The sequence below is a fragment of the Ochotona curzoniae genome, unplaced genomic scaffold, assembly GCF_017591425.1.
Source record: "Ochotona curzoniae isolate NIBS_2020 unplaced genomic scaffold, NIBS_Ocur_1.0 contig_899, whole genome shotgun sequence".
Classification (NCBI taxonomy): Eukaryota; Metazoa; Chordata; class Mammalia; order Lagomorpha; family Ochotonidae; genus Ochotona; species Ochotona curzoniae.
In genome coordinates this window covers 1,396,929-1,413,988 of record NW_024466605.1, presented here as the reverse complement: position 1 = coordinate 1,413,988, position 17,060 = coordinate 1,396,929, and the positions used below count along the sequence as shown (strand labels likewise).

At 54.9% G+C, this 17,060-nt stretch overlaps 1 protein-coding gene across 1 annotated transcript in view; it reads left to right on the top strand.

Moving 5' to 3' along the window:
- Positions 1 to 16,793, top strand: part of SFRP1 (secreted frizzled related protein 1) — a 33,699-nt gene extending 16,906 nt beyond the window's left edge. The window contains exon 3 of the mRNA XM_040994246.1: positions 16,471 to 16,793. Coding sequence (XP_040850180.1) covers positions 16,471 to 16,793 — 323 coding nt within the window. The remainder of the gene's footprint in view (positions 1 to 16,470) is intronic.
- Positions 16,794 to 17,060: the final 267 nt, after the last annotated feature.

The window sequence follows — 17,060 nt, the reverse complement described above, 5'->3', positions numbered from 1 at the left end:
TGACCGAAAGATAGCTCTTCCCTCAGGGCACAGCTGGCTGGGGCTGGGCCAGCTGCAGGCCACCCTGCCGTGGAAGCCCTTGGGGTGGGGGTTGTGGTCGATGAGGTTGATGTGGCAGCCCCAGCAGCCAGCCAGGGTAGGGACCATGGCCAGTGGTCCGTGCCCGCAGGAAGCCTTCTTCCTTCTGTGGGAGGTTGTACTCAGCTGCCCCTTGGGTCACCGCAGAGCCGGCCGTCACCGCAGCAGCTGTCATAAAGGGCCTGACTTTCCTCTCCAGATCTTGTTAGTGGCTGGATGGCACAGACTCAGTGCCTTCTGGAGCCAGGCCCGGGATCGTGGATTAGGAAGGATCAACCAGGGCCCTGAGGCGCTGTGGGGGACGCTTGGGGATCTGGGGTGGCGGCGGGAGAGGATTGCTCTCCATGCAGTGGGGTGGGAGAGGGGCTGTGTGGCCAGCAGGAGTGGGGCAGGTGTGTGTGTGTGTGTGTGTGTGTGTGTGTGTGTGTGTTGTATGCTGTGTGGATGCTTGGCCACACCCATGTGCACCTCCTTGTTGGGCTGGACACAGGAGGCGCAAGTGTAGACACGTGCAGAGGCAGAGCCAAGAAGGGTGTGTGTGCGTGTTGGCCTGAGTGTGCAAGTCACGTTTCATCACATCGCATTGTTGTGGTGGTGAACATGACCAGGCCCTCAGTCTCTAGCCTGGTGAGGCCCGAGGTTTGATTCTTTCTTCTCCGTTCTTCCCAGTAGCCAGGGAAAAAGACCGGTAGAAGCTGCTGTTGGATTGTTGCCTCAGGAGGGACTTGGTCAGGGTGGCCGCTCTGGGACTTTGGCCACAGTGTGCTGGCGCAAGGTGGAGGCCAAGACTGAGCAATGTGCAGCCTTGCCCTGCCCGAGGCTAGCCTGTGGCTGTGTGGGGGTTGCTGGACTCCAACAAGTCTGCCCGGAGCCCGGGTACTGCAACGGGCTCTAGTCCCGACCCTCTGGTGCCCTGAGGGGCTAGGTGAGGGAGGGCCAGGGGTGCGGGGGAGGGTGGTGGTGACTTCCACCACCACCTGCTGTGTCATGTCCCCTTTCTGAGTCTCGGTTTACCTAAAGCGCACATCTGCATGTTGGGAGAGGCACTCCAGTGGGGCAGATGAATGACAACCACCTCTGGCCTCCCGGGCTCTGACTGCAGCTCTGCCTGCTGACCGCCAGGGTCCCTGAGCTGGCGCCGTGTGCTCTGCCAGTGTGTCCCAGACATGAATCCTGGCGGATGGCACCCTGTGGGCCAGGCTACCTTAAGTGCTCAGCCCTTCCCCTGGCTGCGTGAGGGAGAGGAGCTTGGCTGTAAGAGGCTGGGACCTCAGAGCAAGGCTTGTTGCCTTGGGTGAAGGGAGGAGCTTCTAGGCTGTGGGACGTCAGTCACCCCGTGATGGCCGCTTGCTAGGCTTGCAGCTTTGCACCACGTCCCCTTGTTCAGGCAGGGGTGCTTGGGTGGTAGGGAGCAAGTGGGGGCAGGAGGGGGCCTGCATCTGAGGGACACAGCGAGTTCTCAAGAGGAATAGAAAGGCCATCTTGGTGATTGTTGAAATCCAGGTGGCTCTTATACCCTGAATAGCAGCCGGTCCCTGGTCCTGCACGAGTCCCTGCCTGCAGCTGTTGGGTGCTCAGAGGCAATATCTCAAGGTCACTTTTTAAATGAAGATTTTTATTTGTTTTTATTGGAAATTCAGATATATAAAGAGGGGAAGAGACAGAGAGAAAGATCTTTTGTTCGCTGATTTACTCCTTAAGGGGCTGCAATGGCCAGAACTGAGCCTATTCAAAACCAGGAGCCAGGAGCTTCTAAGCCTCCCATGAGGATGCAGTGTCCCAAGGCCTTGGTCGTCCTTGACCGCTTTCCCAGGCCACAAGCAGGGAGCTGGATGGGAAGCGGGGTAGCTGGGACACAAACCGGCGCCCATATGGGTCCCTGGTATGTGCAAGGCGAGGGCTTTAGCCTCTAGGCTACGGCACTGGGCCCTTGAGGTCACTTTGAGATGCATCCGACCAGAGAATGTAGAGCAGTGCTGACCCTAAAAGTCCTCCTCCCTGTGGCTGTCGGGGTGCATTTGAAAACCTGGTTCTGCTGTTACCCTTGTGTACCTGTGTGCTGGGGTTGGGGAGGCGTGGGAAGGAGGACCCAGCGAGGAGAAGCTGCCCTGGGCGGGGCTGCCTGTCCGCTGTGATGGACAGTACTTGGCCCGGATCTGGCCTCTCGCACTTGCTTAATGTATTCTCTGGCAGATTTCCTGGCTTTAAGTGACGGGCCCGGGTCCAGAGTTGGCAGGCTGGGGCACCAGGTGCCTTGCTGTGCTGTCCCTGCCCTTGTTCCTTGAGGGGTAGGGTGGGAGAGGGGAGACACAGCCCAGCTACAAACTCTTGCTCACCTCCCTGTCCCCCTGCTCTCCCAACCCCTTCAGACTTCTGGGGAGACAAAATTTGGGCTGGAGCCTCAGCCTCCAAATGGCAGTCCCCCAAAACCCTGGTGACAGGAGGGATCCCTCCTGCTGATCTGACAGCCACGTGTGTCTCGAGGTTTGAGCTCAGGGGAGCTGGTTCTGGCTCTCTTGGGACAACGGCCTCAGGGATAGGGGGGCATGGGAAGTAGTTCTGGAGTGGACAGGGAGGGAGCACCTGCTGCCTGGGGTTGGGCCAGGAGGTGGGAGAAGCTCTTCCCAGGTGCTCCAGACTGGGCCTGGCTTCCCTGTTGGTTCTCATACGTTTTTTTAAAAATTTTTTTATTTTTATTATTTTTTTCATTGGAAAGGCGGATATACAGAGAGGAGAGACAGAGAGGAAGATCTTCTGTCCGATGATTCACTCCCCAAGTGAGCGCAACGGGCCGATACTGTGCCGATCCGAGGCCAGGAGCCTCTTCTGGGTCTCCCACGCGGGTGCAGGGTCCCAAAGCTTTGGGCCGTCCTGGACTGCTTTCCCAGGCCACAGGCAGGGAGCTGGAAGGGAAGCGGGGCTGCCGGGATTAGAACTGGCACCCATATGGGATCCCGGGCGTGCAAGGCGAGGACCTTTAACCACTTGCGCCACCGCGCTGGGCCCGGTTCTCATACGTTTTTGTGGAAGTGACTGGTGATGGCCCATTGAGTGCTGGGATGCACGTCTTGCTCAGACTCAAAGCCACTGGGTTTCCTGGGGTTTGGCGTTTGGTTCTGGCATTGAAATTAGGAGAGGGCAGAGTGCTCAGGAAGGAGGCTGCTGGAGCTCAGGACCCTCAGCTTTCCTTTGAAGTGCGCACCTGTGTGTGTGTGTGTGTGTGTGTGTGTGTGTGTGTGTAGGGAGAGCAATGTTCGGGGCATGATGGGAGGTCAGGGGCTCTTGATGGCCGAGTGATTGACCAGAGGCCCGGGACTGCTCCAGAATCCTGCCTGTCTGTGCCCTGAACCTGAATTTGTTCCATGTGCCCACCTGCCACTGCTGTCTGGTGGGACTGTCTCTTCAGAGGGAATTCCCACTAGGTTGGGAACTTAGTTGGCCACTGCATCTCGGGCGGGGGACAGTTGTCTCTGGACTTTGTCAGCTGTCCCTGGCTTCATGACCTGTGGATGCCAATGATGACACCTGATTGAATTATTTTTCAGCAGCTAACACATGTGCATGCACACGGGTGCACACACACACATCTCCCAAGAGCTCTCTAGAGCTTCCCAGCAGCGACCCCCTGGAAGCCCTGACTGAGGCCAGGAGCCTGGACCTCAGCCAAGTCTCCCATGTAGGTGTTTGAACCATCACCCATTGCCTTCTGAGGTGTAAGTGGGAGGAAGCTGTGGTCAGGAGTTGCAACAGGGACCTGAAGCCACGCACTGTAGTATGGGATGTGGGTGTTCAGCTAGCATCTTTGTTTGTTTGATATTGGTTTATTTGAACAGCAGAGGTACAGAGAGAGAACGAGAGATCTGTTCACTCCACATGAGTCCCCAGTGGCTGGGCTTAGCCTGGCTGAAGCCAGGAGCTTTGTCCGTGTCTCCCGCATAGGTGCGGGGGCCCAAACACTTGCTTTTACATTGCTTTTCCAGGCTCACTGGAAGTGGGGCAGCTGGGACTTGCAACAGCACTCATATGGGATGTTTGTGTCAAAGGCTGTGGCTTAACCTGTTACACAATGCTGATTCCCAAACCGGAGTCTTAACTCTGAGACCAACTTAGAGTTTTATTTACTTGAGAGATCAGGGAAAGCAAGTCAGAGAGTGAGAGAACACTGTCATCCACTGGTTCACCACCTTCCTGTCCCCTAAATGCCAGCAGTGGCAAGAGCAAAGCCGAGAGCCAGGGACACCAGGCGGATCTCCTGTGGCAGTCACAGGGAGCCAAGAGATAGAGCTGTTCCCATGGCTTCCCAGGGGCTGGAACTGGTTGGGAGCCAAGAAACAACCTAGGTGCTGCAGGGTGGGATGCTGGGGTTTCATCCAGCATCTCGCTGGATGGTCACAACAGCAAGGCTGGTGTAGACCAGTGCCAGGAACCTGGAACCCCATCTGGGTCTTCTCTGTGAGTGCAGGGGCCTGTGCACTTGAGCCATCTTCTGCTGTTTTCCCAGGTGTATCAGCAAGCAGCTGGATTGAAAGTGGAACAGCCGCGACTTGAGCTGGTGCTGGTAAAGACAGGATAGTGGTATTGTCAGCTTCAGCTTAGCTCATTGCACCACAGTGCTGGCCCTGACCCCACTTTAATTGAACTGATGACTTGTTGGCAAATATCCCTTTCTGAGGTTCCAAGTTGGATGGATATATATATAAAAGGAACAATTTGCAGCCTACCACAGATTTCAGATTGAATCCTGCCCCTGTTGCTTGCTGACTGGTGTCTTTGGGCATGCCCAAATCCTCTGCTCTGTAAAGCACCAGTGGTGGTTGTTGTGCCCGTTCACTGCAGCTGTGAGGGTGGGCAATGCCAGGGCTTCCCAAGGCCAGCCTGGGCACGTGTAAGTAGATGGTCCTCTGGGAGCTGGGATGTAGTGTGGAGCTGGCTGGTACTCACACAGCCAGCATGCGGCAGAGTCCCTTATAGCCACTGAAGAAAGCCTGGACAGTCCCGCAGGACAGCCCAGAGATATTTTTGTGGTTCAGCAGGGCACGGCCTCCAACAACTGCCAGGAGGCAGCGGGGCACTGCTCAGAATTGGACCAATGGCTTTGCCTCTGGTTAGCTGGAGGTGGGGCTGTTGCTGAGCTTGTGATGAGCTTGTGTTGTGAGTGGAGCCAGGTGAAGACAGCCGCGATGTAGCTGTGTCTGAGTACCCAAGGCAGTGAGTGGTGGCCATTTGGGGGTGGGCCCGGAGCAATGCTGGAGATAGAGGTACACTGTATCTGCACCTGCGGTGAGTGTCTCTAGCTTTCTGGGATCACTCTGGCAGCTCATGCTAAGCTCTCCCTAGACAACCATGAGCCCTTAGGAAGTTGCATGTTCGCCCGTTGTTAGGAACAGCACAGGCCTTTCCCAGAGGTGCATGGTAGGGGTCTTGGCCAGGGGAGAAGAGCACCACCATGGAGAGCAGGCAGCAGGCTCCCCCAGGGAGCCTACAGCCGGTGGTCTGGCCTTTGCTGGTGGGCCATCTGTGGCAGCTTCCTCCCACTCCCCCCACCGTGGACCCTGTGCATATAGAGTCCCAGCAGATCCTCACCCTGTGAGCCCTGGGCGTGGTAAACGTCTTTGAGATTGGTGTACGTGCTGTGTGCCTTCACCAGTGCCTTCTCTGTGCTGCTTACCGAGTGGTGGTCAGTGTCCCTCTTGTCAGTCCCTGGCCGTCCCTGTGCCAAGAAATTGGTGCCTTATGCCACTCACAGATCCAAGACGGGCCTCTGTCTTTGCAACACAGAGTCTGTTGAGTCTGGAGGGGGTTGTGTATGTGTGTGTTTGGGGGGGATCAGTGAGGCCCCCCAGTGTCATGACTGGAGACCTTGAAGAGGACAGTGAGAGAAGGGACTCCTGCATCTTCCCTGGGGTTAGGGGGGTAGGAGTAGGTAGGGCCGGGAGCTCAGGGTAGGGAGGGAGTGGGCGCCAAGGGCCAGCTGCATGCCATAGTAGTGGTGAGTGTACCTTCTGGGGAGCTGGGGGCTCCTAGGTCTGTCCTCGAGAAATGAGAGAGAGAGAAGAGAGCAAGAGAGAGAGAGAGAGAGAGAGAGAGAGAGTCCTGTTCACTTCCCAAACCTCCACGGTGGCTGGAATGTAGCTGGGCACTCAAAAACTGTAATCTTGGTCTCCCACATGAGCCCCAGGGACCCCATTATTGGAGTTACCACTGCTGCCTTTCCAGGGTGTACCATAGGAGGAGGCTGGAGTCAGGAGCTCAGCCTGGGATTTGAACCCAGACCCTCCCAGCCACACTTTCAAACACCAGGCCAGACAGGGCGGCTGTTCAGCTGAGCACCTGTCATTGACCATTGGCCATGGGTCAATGACAAGAACTTGGAGATTCAGCCCCATACATGGGAACTGGGAATGCAAGGCCCTGGGCTGAGCCAAGGAGGACCAGGAGGGCCTGGCAGCCTTGCGGGAAAAGATGAACCTGTAGGTTGGCCTGCAAATGGGTGGCCATGTTGAAGTGCACTGGGCCTTTGAAGCAACCCCATGAAAAAGTGTTCAAGTGGTTTGAGGCCCATGCGAAAGTGTCAAAGGCGGAGAGAATGATACCTGCCACTGTGCCTCAGAAGGCAGCAGCACCCACAGCTGCTTCACAGGCGTCCTGCCTAGTGGGGGACCAGCACCTGCCCCCGGGTCCACTCTTGCCATCTGTCCGATGGTGGGAGGATGTGTGGGACCTGCTGCTGCCTTGACACATTTGCAGCTGAGGGAGCCTGGGGTGATGGCAGCAGGCAGGGCCAGGTCCTGGGGAGGTGGGGCATTTCTCTGTAGGGAGGGAAGGGATGTGGAAATGAACTTGCCCAGAACCTTGGAGTTGCAGGTGGTTGCACTGAGAGCTGCAAAGAGCTACAGTTTGAGCAGCTGTCAGTGCTGGAGGCCAAGCCTGTGGGGAGCCTCTCCTGTGGCATGTGTGTGTGTGTGTACCCTTGTTCTGTGTGTGTGTCTGTCTGTCCCTTTATTGTGTGTGTGTGACCCCTTGCTGTGTGTGTGTGTGTGTGTGTGTGTGTGTGTGTGTGTGTGTGTGTGTGTGAGACCCTTTGCTCTGTGTGTGTATGAGAGAGTGTCTGTCTTTCCCCGTGTGTGTGTGTGTGTGTGTGTGTGTGTGTGTGTTTGTGAGATGCCTTGCTGTTGCAATTCCCAGGATGCTTCTCTGGTGTGCCCTGGCTATGCTGATCTGTTCCTGAGTTTTCAGGGACTCTGGACAGGAAACAGGTAGGGGAGCTGCTTTGGGCCCGCTGGCCATGAACCAGGAAGCGTCCACTCCAGAGCCGTGCCCACACTCCCACTCCTTTACCCTGTTGCTGTCCCATGTGGTCCCCAGCTGCCGGGCAGCATCAACCTCTCCTGGAAACATCTTAGACACACATGTTCCTGAGCTCCCCATCCTTGAACTGGCCTCTTCAGCACCTCCAGACCCCGGCATGGCTCAGGTTGCTTCTGAATCCCACTCACCTCCCCCTGCCTGCTCTTACCCAGCTCCTGTCTTTCTACTTCTAGGAGATCATGGCACACTGAAGCCTGCCACTTGAGCTAGCACCACTGGTTGGGGTGGGGTTGGGGGAGTGGAGGTTCTAGCAGGGACCACAGGGACCCTGTGGTGGGAGCTACCTGGTGGCCTTGGCAGGTATGCCTGACTTGGCAGCCCACAGTGCCACTCCTGTGACCGACTTCAGGAAATTGTTTTCATGCTATCCGGAGTTGGGAACAGCCTGCTAAGGGAGGCATTGGATGGAGCAAGGCACTTATTTTGTGTAGGCACTGGCTGCCAGAGCCGTCCACCACACACTTTCCCAACCAGGCTTATAGTTTGATTTTGCACCATTGGCTTCAGCTTGTGGAGACTGGATGCAGCCCGTGTAATGAAGCGGTTAGTGGGATTTCACCTGGGTGTTGTTGATGCCTCTGGCATGTGTGTGTGCATAAATGCATGTATGTACTCGCAGAAGGGGACCAGTGGGCTGGGCAGGGACCCGTGACAGTGCAAATTTGACTGCCCCTGGCAGTATCTGAGATCTAGAGAGCAGGACAAGTTCCATGAAGATGCAGATTGGCTCCATGTGGGCTGTGTCTTGGGCGTCGGTGGACTGCTCTAGGAGTGCGGGTTGGCAGGCTGTTTCTGATCCCCTTTTGTGGCTTTTATTTCTCTGTAGTGCATGTCCCACAGTGGGTGGTTCTGTGGTTGGGGGAGAACGAGCTTTTGTGACAAAGTGGAAGCTCCTTTCTTTGCCCCGCAAGCCAGCCATGCCAAACATCAGCTCCTGCTGGGCGCTGCCGGGCTGTTGTCAGAAGGCCTGGAGCCAGCTCCCCGTGGGTGCCCAGACCTCAGCCGAGCACTGCACAGAGGCTGTAGCCACACAAAGCCAAGAGCCCTTAGCTGCCAGCCTGTCTTTTTTTGCTTGATTGGCTCTGGGCATGGTGCTCTCTGCCCACTCTAGAAGAGAGAAAATGATTCCTGTTACAGGCTTCCGGAGGAGATGGGGTGCTTGTCACCCATACAGGCGACTTTTCCTAGGCATCGGGGGTACCTCCAAAGGCTGGTGCCCTGGATGTCTGTGGCAGAGGAAGCTGGCTGGCAGTGGGCTGCTCCAACCCTCTCAGAACCAGCCATCGAAGACTTGAGAGGGAGGGCAGGGCTGTCAGAAACAGGGCCGGTGGGCAGGTGCCCTGGCCACAGTGGCTGGACCCTCCTGCACTTGGCAATGCTGGAGCCAGGGTCGCGGTGCCTTCTGGGCCTGAGTCAGCAATCAAACCTGACTCTGTTGGTTGCCGAGCTCAGCAATGCTGGAGACTGCTGCGTGAATCCCGCAAAGCATTCATCAAGCTGTCCCAGTGGGGAGAGCTGGATGTTGTTTCTGTCTGAGGTAAACCCAAAGGAGCGGAGCATTTCTTTAAAAAAAAAAAAAGATTTTTTTTTTCCACTCCAAAATAAATACAGCTGAAAAGGTGAAAGAAATACACAAGTTTTACCAGAAGTTTGCTAGTTCCCTAACTCTGTACTTTCTCATCTGGGATCCACCACCACTCACAGTAGTGGTCATTTTCAATCACTTTAGCTCGCTCTTCTGATACTTAGCACACAAACATGATTGTAGTTTGTTTTTTAAAAGATTTATTTATTTCACACAGAGAGAGGGAGTCCTCTGTTTGCTAGCCCATTCCCCAAATGACTGCCCAGCCATGGCTGGATGGATGCCAGAAGCCAGGAGCTCCACTCAGGTCTCCCATATGGGTGAAATTGGTGCTCATTTCACCAATTGTGCTTTAGTTCAGGCAGATGTGCAGGTCACCCTGGGGAAGGGCCGAAGCTGCTGTGCTGTGCTCCAGCAGGCAGGAGGAGCATCCAGGCCCCAGGCCTTAGGAGGCCCAGGGCGTCTGCTGGTCTGATCCTGCGGGCAGTACGCACTGTGCGATCCACCTCTAGCAGGCTGCTAGGGGAGCTGATCATGTGGCATGGCCTGCAAATAGTGCCCTGCATCTCCAGATGGCCCCTGAGCCTAGGCCAGCTCCCCTGGCACTGCTCTGGAGTGAGCTAGGAGAGCACAGCGTGGGCCATCGCATTGCAGAGGGATCCAGCTGGCTTTCAGGGGGCAATTTTGCCAGGTTGCCACTCAGATGCCCTACACACTTCATGTGTAGGTAACTGAAGCCCAGGGCAGGCAAAGCCACATGTTGTTACTAACCAGTTAGAATCCGGGACCCAGTGCCATGTGCCATCTGTGGCTTTGGGCTCACCACTGCTGCTGTCTGCACTTCTAACTCAGTGCGTGCAGGAAAGCCCCTGGAGTGCTTGGTGTGCGAGTGGGCAGTTGCTGGCCATTTCTGGGCCAGCACCACCTGGACCCCTAGCTCAGCAACGGGGCAAGGCATAGTTGGGGTGGGGAGGCATGGAGTCACACTCCGTGCACAAGTCAGCCTGTCCAGCGGCCCTGTGCCTCCTTCCCCACGCTCAGGAAAGAAAGTGGGGCAGGGAGAGAGACTAATGCATGGCACACTTCCGCTCACTGCCTCTGCCCTCTTAAGCCATCGGATTCACTACATTCTTTTATGCAGTCAAGGACCATTGTGATCTGAGTTGTGGTTCAAAGCAACATAATCAGAAGAGTGAAATAGCTTCCACTGAAGCATTTTCATAAAAAAGATTTTTATTTATTTGTTTGAAAGACAGAGTAACACAGAGAAAGGGAGAGACAAAGAGAGAGAGTGCCTCAGGTGGGTCAGGCAGAAGTGAGTAGCCAGGAGCTTCTTCCAGGTCTCCCATGTGGGTGCAGGGACCTAAGCACTTGGGCGGTCCTCCACTGGTTTCCCACGTGCATTAGCAGGGAGCTGGATGGGAAGTGGAGCAGCTAGGACTGGAACCAGCACCATATGGGATGCTGGCACTGTAGGCAGTGGCTTTGTACACCATGCCACAATGGTGGCCCCAACAGAATTATTGTTATTGATAATTATTTTTATTTTTGATGACTTTTACATAGTTGATTAGGGTGCAAAGAGTCAAGAGCTATAGGAAGGTGAATGAGACCATTATTTCCACATTCTCTTTTTTCCCTGCCTTTTTCTTGAGGGGATTGGGGAGAAAAGGGGAGAAACCACACCCAGTTTCCTAACTGCCTCTGTACCCTGGGATGGGGGACAGCCACCCAACGTCATCCCAGTGCCCCTGCTGTGGGGCATGCTCTGAGGGTCCTGTCAAGAGGTTTTGATAGTTCAACAGTTCTCAATTCCTGCTGACCTCGCCACTCCAAGCACAATGAAATCTCTCCAAAATCCACTGGCTGACATAGTCCACCTTAGAGTCTCCGTTTGCCCAAGTATTCACTGCAACACTTGGCTGGGGTAGTTGATCAATTTGTTCTGACCTCTGTCCTTTGCCATGGTCCCAGGTATCCTTTACAGGCTCCTATGTACTGCCATATTCTCCGTGTGCACTTGTACATGCTGTCCACTGTCTCACCTAAGCCACTGAGGAGGCCCAGTTCTGATACATGCACTCCATGGTCAGACCATGGAACCTGCAATTCTCTGCATGGTTGGGGTTCTGAGTTGGAAGGATCCCCAAAGAAACTTCATCTGAGGTGATTCCAGACCTGATTCTTGTGTGTGCTTGCCAATACAGGTTTTGGCACAGTCTATCACCCCAATCAGTTTATGTACATACAATTGCTGGGTTAGTCTGTCTCCAGCCCTGCCTTTTACACAAACCAATGGGTGTGGCATCCCATCCTGATCCTGCCCACCGCATACTTGGTCATCATGCAAACCAGTGGGAGCTGCAGCCTAGTGGGACTGACCCGCAATAACCCCTACCAGGCCTGCCTCCTGCCCTGGTTCCCATGCGTACCAGTATGTACAGCAGACTGTTACAGTCTGTCCCACACTCCATTCAGCTTTCATACATGATAATGGGCATTGAAACTTAGTTCACCCCAACCAGCCCCACTATCCAGCCCGCATACCTGCCGGCAGGTGCCACTCTGTCCATCCATGCCTGCCCCAGTCCTGGTTCTCATGCTCACCAGTCGCAGTGGCAACCCAAGAGGGAGGTGCCCACTGTTTCTCTACTGGCCTCACTCCCACTCCTGGATCATGCACTGTCGAGGTAGTTCTGCAGTTTGACTTGACAGAATTTGTCCCCTGTACCAGCATCTGCCAGCTGATGCTGTGGCAAAGTCCAACCTACCCACACCCACTCTGGTTGATGTGTGCACTAGTAGGAACACTCAATCTAGCCTGGCTTTCTGCTGATTCAACTCACATGAAGCCAACAGGTGTTGTAGCCCTGCCCAGCCTGATCTGCCCGCGTTCCAGCTCTCATGTTCGCTAGTGGACACAGTGGTGCAGCAGGGGAGCCCCACGCAGCCTCTCTACTGGTTACACCCTGTCCCCCACCCCCTGTGTTTCACATGTGCTGATTAAGCACTGTGGCCCCGTCTGGCGTGGCCTGCCTCTCCTCAGCTTTTATTAGTGAGTGCTATAGTCTGACCAGGCCAGGCCCACCCCCAATTCCTGCTCACGCTGGTGGGGACTATAGCCTTGCTCAGCTCACCTGGGCCCCAGTTCTGGCCCTCATGTGAACTGGCTTGTGTTGCGGCCTGACCTGGCCTGACCCACACTCCATTCTGGTGCTCGGATTTGCTAGCAGATGATATGAACTGTCCCAGCCCGTTTTACCCCTGGCCTGAGCCAACGGTATGCTGGTGGGTACCATTCTCTGGCCTGATCTGGGCTGCTCCCTATCATGATTTTTGCGTTCACCTGCAGGGTGTTTCCCAAGCTCCTTCATCAGAACCTCTGCCAGTGCCAGATATTGCACACACTAGTGGGTCCATGGGCCAGCCCTACTTAGTCCACCTCCTTTCCTAATAGGAACAGTGGCCTTTCCTGTCTGGTCTTTACCCATTCCAGTTTTTACTGTTGGTGTTGCAGCTTAGCTAAGCCTGGTCCATACCCAGATGCAGCTCATACATGGCTCAGCAGGCTCAGAGAACTAGCCTAGCTTGCCCTACATCTACTCTGGTTCTCTCGAGCACCAGTGGGTGCTGGAGTCTAGCCCAGTCTGGCGCACCCCAGACTCATTCCATACTTGTGCTGAGAGACACTGCAGTCAAGTCCAGACCAAATTGCAGCCCCCACTCCGGCTCTCGTATTCATCAGTGGGAACCCCAACCCAAACAGGGCATCCCCTTTGCTCTCCAACCAGGCTGCTCCCAGCCACAGATTTGGCGCATGACACTGGTTGCTCTAACCCACCTTGGCATAGTCCCTCATTGTCTTGGCCTTCGCCTTTGGATGCTATAGTCTGGCCTGCCCCCAATTCCAACTTTCACTGGAGGGTACTGGAACCTGGCCCTGCTCAATCTGCTCCCATACCTGGCTCATGCAGACTGTAGATGTGTCAGCCTAGCTCAGCATGACCTGGCTCTAGCTTGGTTTCTGCACTTGCCAGTGACCTAAGGTTTGTTTGGCCCTGTCTGCCCCCTTCCAAAACCAACTCGCACACTTGCCAATGGATGGAGCTACCTTGCTCAGCCTGCCTGACCCCGAGGTCTGGACCACATGCTCACCAATGGGAGCAATGACATATTAATGGAGTTTCCCAAGTTACCCCACTCGTCCCATTCCCAGATTCAGATCTCACGCATGCCAGTGGGTGCTAGGCCCTTGCCTGGCATAACCTGCCCCTCCATCTTAGCCTTTGTATGAACTGGTGAATGTTGCGGCCCGGCTTGGCCTGCCCCATACCCTGTTTTAAGATGCACATGGGGATGCTGCAGCCTGGACCTGCCCAGCCTGTTCCCAGCCCCAGTAGCCATGAGTGTTCGCAGTTTTCATGGTAATACCTAGCTCAGTCCGTCACCATCCCAACTTTTTAGCTAACCAGCGGGACTTGTATTTCCACGGTGTTTGTCCATATATCCCCCCACAGAATCTACTCCTGGACCTGGTTCTCTCGCATGCTGGTTAGTGTCCTGGCCCTGACAAATGTGACTCTTCTCCTGTTTTAACTCTCAGTCAGAGACTGGGATCTAGCCCTGCTAGGCAGACTCCCAGCACTAGGTTTTGTGTGGGCTGACTTGTGGTGGTTAGCAATGTTCTGTGCTAACAAGCCCATCTCAGGACTCCCATGTGGGCTGGTGCATTGGTGTGACCCGTACAGATCTTCTGGTCTCTCCCCTCTAAACCACCAGATCTCAGTCCTCTTGCTTACCTGCAAGTACAGTGGCCCTGTCGTTTGCAGTCCCTCAGGATTCATTCTTCACCTTCACATATGGTGGCCTTATCCATTGATGTCCCTAGGCAGTAATTCCATTCCCCCAGGTCCTCAGAGCTCATTGCAAGATGGGGTTGAGGGTCCTGTTTGCACACCCAACCACGGCCAAAATGGCTCCAGCTGCTTTTAAGCAGCCAGGCCAGGCTGCATCCCTCTCACACTAGCCAAAAGCAGCCAGTGGGGTTGAGGGTCCCATTTGCACACCCAGTCCCCCAATGGTATTATTTTAAACTGAGTTGCAGTGTGGGCTGAAGGGGCATGGTCTCTGGAGTTAAGCATGGATTCTAATCCTTTTTCCTTTGTGTCATCCTTACTAACCCTGAGTCCCTCTCCTAGCTCTGTGATATAATAAGGATGGCTTGCTCTTTTTTTTTTCTGAACATTTTTTAAAAGCTTGTTTTTGTTTATTAGAGAGTATGAGAATACCTTCCTCTGGTAGACTCTTCAAGTGCCCAGAAAGATCAGAGCAGGACCAGACAAATGCTTGCCCTTGCCTGGCATAACCTGCCAGTATGTTACAGTACAGGCCTGCCTGTATTCAACTCACATCTTTTACCTGGGCAGTGGGGACTCAGTTGAGCCAGCATTTGCTGCTTTGCAGGGGATGCAGTAGAGCAGGAAGCTGGGTTTGGGAGCCTGGCTAGTGATTGGATCCAGGCTTTCCGCCACTGCGGGATGTGGGCATAACTGCCATGCTGACACCTGCCCCTCGATGCCATAATGGGACCATGCGTGCAGCACACAGGGAGTGGCCTGTGGCATTGCTGTCCCAGCCCCTCCATCTCCTCACATCAGCCTCACCTGTTGCTGCACCTGACTGCTGCTACCCCTAGGAGGGATTCCCAGCCCCGAGGCTATGGCATGTATCCCTCAAACCAGGGCCACTGTGTGGAGGTTCTCTTTTGCTACCAAGAGGGCCACTCTTCCAGCTGCTGGCTTCGTTGTGCCCTGGCCCTTGGGGGAGGGGTGTGGTGGAGCTGTCCCGGGAGCACAGCTCTCTGTGGAGGAGCTTGCTGGGAGCTGTACCTTGCTGGCAGCCATGTGTGCTGGAAGCTTAGTGCAGCCTGGAGGCCCTGGTAAGGCCTGGGGTCGGCAGGGTGGTCGGTAGGCTGGGCTTAGTGCACTCAGGATTAGGAGAAATGCTGGGAGTTTTTGGTGCCGCAGCTGCCGGGATGCTTACAAATGATTGCACATTACAGTGCTTCGGAGGTTCTCCTTTTTTAGTAGCATTTGCTGCTTGTCCTTTTGCTTCCTATCCCACAAGGGCAAATCAGTCCCTTTGAGTCTTCAGTAGTATACAGCTCTGCCACATTTCCAGAATATCCATTCTTGCATCCTTCCTGTCTTCCTTTCTTTTTCGCATTTACTTATTTAGAAAGGCAGATTCACAGAGAGAGAGATGGAGAGAAAGAGAGTGGAAGATCTTTCATCCACTGGTTCACTCTCTAAGTGGCAGCAACAGCTGGAGTTGAGCTCATCTAAAGCGGGAAGCAAGGAGCTTCTTCTGGGTCTCTCAGGCTTCTATGGGTGCAGGGTCCCAAGGCTTTGGGCCATCCTCTATTGCTTTCCCAGGCCACAAACAGGGAGCAGGATGGGAGGTGGAGCAGCCAAAACATGAATTGGCACTGATATGGGGTGCTGGCACTTACAGGTAGAGAATTAGCCAACTGAGCCATCACGCTGGTCCCAGAATACCCTTTCAGTCCTACTGTGGCTCATGTTTTTGGGGTAAGAACCCTGATGATAAAACAGTGTTATTGTATATACATGGACTAGCTGTAGTTAAACCTTTGGTCAGTCCCTATACTGTATCTAGAATGTCACTGAATTTCACTTTGGTGGTAAAAGGAAGCAAAAATATAGAAAAGAGAAGTAGATGAGGGCATCAAAATACTGGTGGAACAGCTGGTGCAGTGGCGTTTCAGACTAATCCTCTGCCTCTAATGTGAGCAGTGCCATAGGGGTGCTGATGCCAGTCCCGGCTGCTCTGCTTCCGAGCCAGCTCTCCACTAACACGCCTAGGAAAGCAGTGAAGGATGGCTCAAGTGCTTGGTTGGGCTCCTGCAGCTGTGTGGGAGACCTGGAAGAAGCTCCTGGCTCCTGGCTCTGGATCAGGACAGTTCTGGCTGTTACGGTCATTTGGGGAGTAAACCAGGGGTTGGTTGCAAGATCTCTCTGTCTCTACCTCTCTCTATAATTCTTTCAAGTAAAAATAAATAAATCTAAAAAACAGGTTCATGGAAAAGTAAGATTAAAAGGTAACATGCATTTACTGGGACCATCCGTGTTGACGCCCTGGGTGGGGTTGGGTTGTGGGGAGGTGGCGCACCCCCCGGCAGCAGTAAAGGAGGTAGCCCTGAGCAGCACAGAACCTGCTGAGCCACCGAAGGGCGGGGAGCTCCGGTTTCCACCGAGAAATGTCCCGTTCCCGTGCTAGGGGCTTCTCCTTCCCGTTTCCCATCCTGTCTTTCTTTGGGTGAGCCTTCGTAGCCGGGCTGCTGGCTGGCATGGGCTGAAGTGGACAGTCCTCACAGCTTCCTCTCTCCCTTTCTGCCACCCCTTCCCTCTCCCCTGCAGCCCTGAGGATGAAGATCAAGGAGGTGAAGAAGGAGAACGGCGACAAGAAAATCGTCCCCCGGAAGAAGAAACCGCTCAAGCTGGGGCCGCTCAAGAAGAAGGAGCTCCGGAAGCTGGTGCTGTACCTCAAGAACGGGGCCGACTGCCCCTGCCACCAGCTCGACAGCCTCAGCCACTACTTCCTCATCATGGGCCGCAAGGTCAAGAGCCAGTACCTGCTCACCGCCATCCACAAGTGGGACAAGAAGAACAAGGAGTTCAAGAACTTCATGAAGAGGATGAAGAACCACGAGTGCCCCACTTTCCAGTCAGTCTTCAAGTGATGCTCCTGGCACGGGAGGTGGCCGGCCATTCCTGGGACAAGCCACCCTGGATTGTGCCGGCGGGGACGGGCGCGGCGGCTCCCTCGGTGGACACTGAAACCCAGCTGGCTTTGTCACTCCCTTCCCTCTCCTCCCATCCCTGTAGGCAGGCTCACACCCCAGTCCAGCCCCAACCAGCCAAGGAAAGGGTCCTGTAGACTAGCTCAGCTTTTTAAGGCCCGCAGAGGCCGGGGTAGGGGGGGCACTGCAGCCACTGTGGAAAACTGC